General features: G+C 46.4%; 1 protein-coding gene across 2 annotated transcripts in view; it reads left to right on the top strand.

Annotated features, from left to right (window-relative positions):
* Positions 1 to 1,483, top strand: part of plppr2a (phospholipid phosphatase related 2a) — a 17,860-nt gene extending 16,377 nt beyond the window's left edge. Inside the window, exon 7 of one of the 2 annotated variants that reach the window (XM_087809900.1) lies at positions 138 to 1,483. In XM_087809900.1, coding sequence (XP_087666026.1) covers positions 138 to 237 — 100 coding nt within the window. In that variant the 3' untranslated portion in view covers positions 238 to 1,483. Of the gene's footprint in view, positions 61 to 137 lie in introns of those variants that run through there. The other variant, XM_087809899.1, reaches the window with a different exon arrangement.
* The last annotated feature ends 288 nt before the right edge of the window (positions 1,484 to 1,771 follow it).

Below are 1,771 nucleotides of genomic sequence, written 5' to 3'. Positions count from 1 at the left end.
TCTGTTCCTCCTCCTGCTGTGCATCTGGATTTACTCTCCTCCACCTCCTCCTCCTCCTCCTCCTCCTCCTCCTCCTCCTCCTCCTCCTCCTCCTCTTCTTCTTCTCTCTCTTTCTCACTCCTCTCTCTCCCCTGCAGACTGGGCGTGGACCTGAGGTCACATGACCTTCGGCTCTATCGGTTCCCCGCCACGCCGGACGTTCTCGTACCGTCTCGCTCCATCACCAGCGAAGTCTAGAGCGTCCGGAGCGCTCGCCGTGCTCCGCCCACCCGGCGCCGCGCTGCTCCACGCTGCAGCGCTCGTACTCCACGCAGGTCTAGACCCGGGACCAGGGAACCGATAGAAAAACTCTTTCTTTTTTTTATATAATCACGTCTCTGAGATCGTCTGCTTTGGTCTGTGTGTCTCACTCCCATCGGTATTTACTATGTGACTTTGATGTTGGACGGAGGTCAGAGAGCGAAGGTCACACTTGCTCTCCGAGAGAAATGACGACGTTCTTGAACGCACCACCGCTCAGCAGCTCAGCAACAGCGCCCTCTGCTGGCAGCGTCAGACTTTGACGTTTCGATGAAACGTGATCTGTTGCTGAAGCAGGAGTTTGGATTTTTTTTTTTTTTTTTTGGACCGAAGAGAATCCTGCTGAGAGACGTTTGCTGCTCCGAGGAAGCCATACACACTCCTGCACACACACACACACAATCACACACATGCACACACATAATCACATACACACACACATACACACACATACACACACACACATGAAGAGTGACAGTTGGAGTTCACTGGGATCAAAGACTCCACTTGTTGTGTTGCTCGACACACTAACGCAACACAACAACAACAACAACAGCAGGTGATTTTCATTGTGTAGTTCACAGACTTGTTGGCATGTGTGAGTCTCTGCTACTTTTTTTTTCTAAAGACAAATCCAACGTTGATGTAAATATGTTTTCCAGTCGCGACAGTTTTGCTGGTTTTGACTTGCACACTTTCTTTATCCCCCTCTTTCTTCTCCTCCTCCCTTTTACTCCACTTTATTATCTTTCTCCATCGCCTCCTTCTTCTCTTCCTCTTCCTTTCTTCTTCTCCTCCTCATCCTTTTTTTCTCCTATTTATTCTCTTCCTCCTTCTACTTTTCTTCCTGCTCCTCTTTCTTCTTCTCTTCCTTCTCCCCTTTCTCCCTCTTCTTCTCTGCTTTTCCTCTTACCTCTTTTACTTTTCTTCCTCTCTCTTCTTCTTCTTTTATTCCTCCATCTCCTACTTCTACTTTTCTTCCTCCCGAAAATTCTTCTTCTTCTCTTCCGCCTTCTTCTTCTTCTTTTCCTCCCTCTTCTTCTCTACTTTATCCTTCTTGTTTCCAATCTTCCTACTTCTTCTCTCTTCCTCATTCTTTCTTTCTTCTCCTCTTTCTATTCCTTCTTTTTCATCTCCATTTCTCTAATTTTTCCTCCTCTTTCCATTCCCTGTCTCTCTTTGCTTCCTCCTCATTCTCCTCCTTCTTTTTCTTCCTATACATCTATGTTCTCCTCCTTAACCTTCTTCTTCTTCTTGCTATAACTGTCTCTTCTCTTCCTCTGTCTTCTTCTTACCTCTTCGTCTCTTTTCTCTCCATCGTCCTCAATCATCTTCCTATACGTCTGTTGCCTCCTTCTCTTTCTTCTTCTTCTTCATCTTCCTATATTCTCTTGTCTCTCCATCTCTCTCTCCCTCATCCTCTAAATGTACTTTGATTACGAGGATCCATGTCTGTGAAAGGGTTCCCTCT

Source organism: Callionymus lyra, chromosome 15 (assembly GCF_982586985.1).
Source record: "Callionymus lyra chromosome 15, fCalLyr1.hap1.1, whole genome shotgun sequence".
Lineage (NCBI taxonomy): Eukaryota > Metazoa > Chordata > Actinopteri > Syngnathiformes > Callionymidae > Callionymus > Callionymus lyra.
This window is presented reverse-complemented; position numbering and strand designations above follow the sequence as displayed.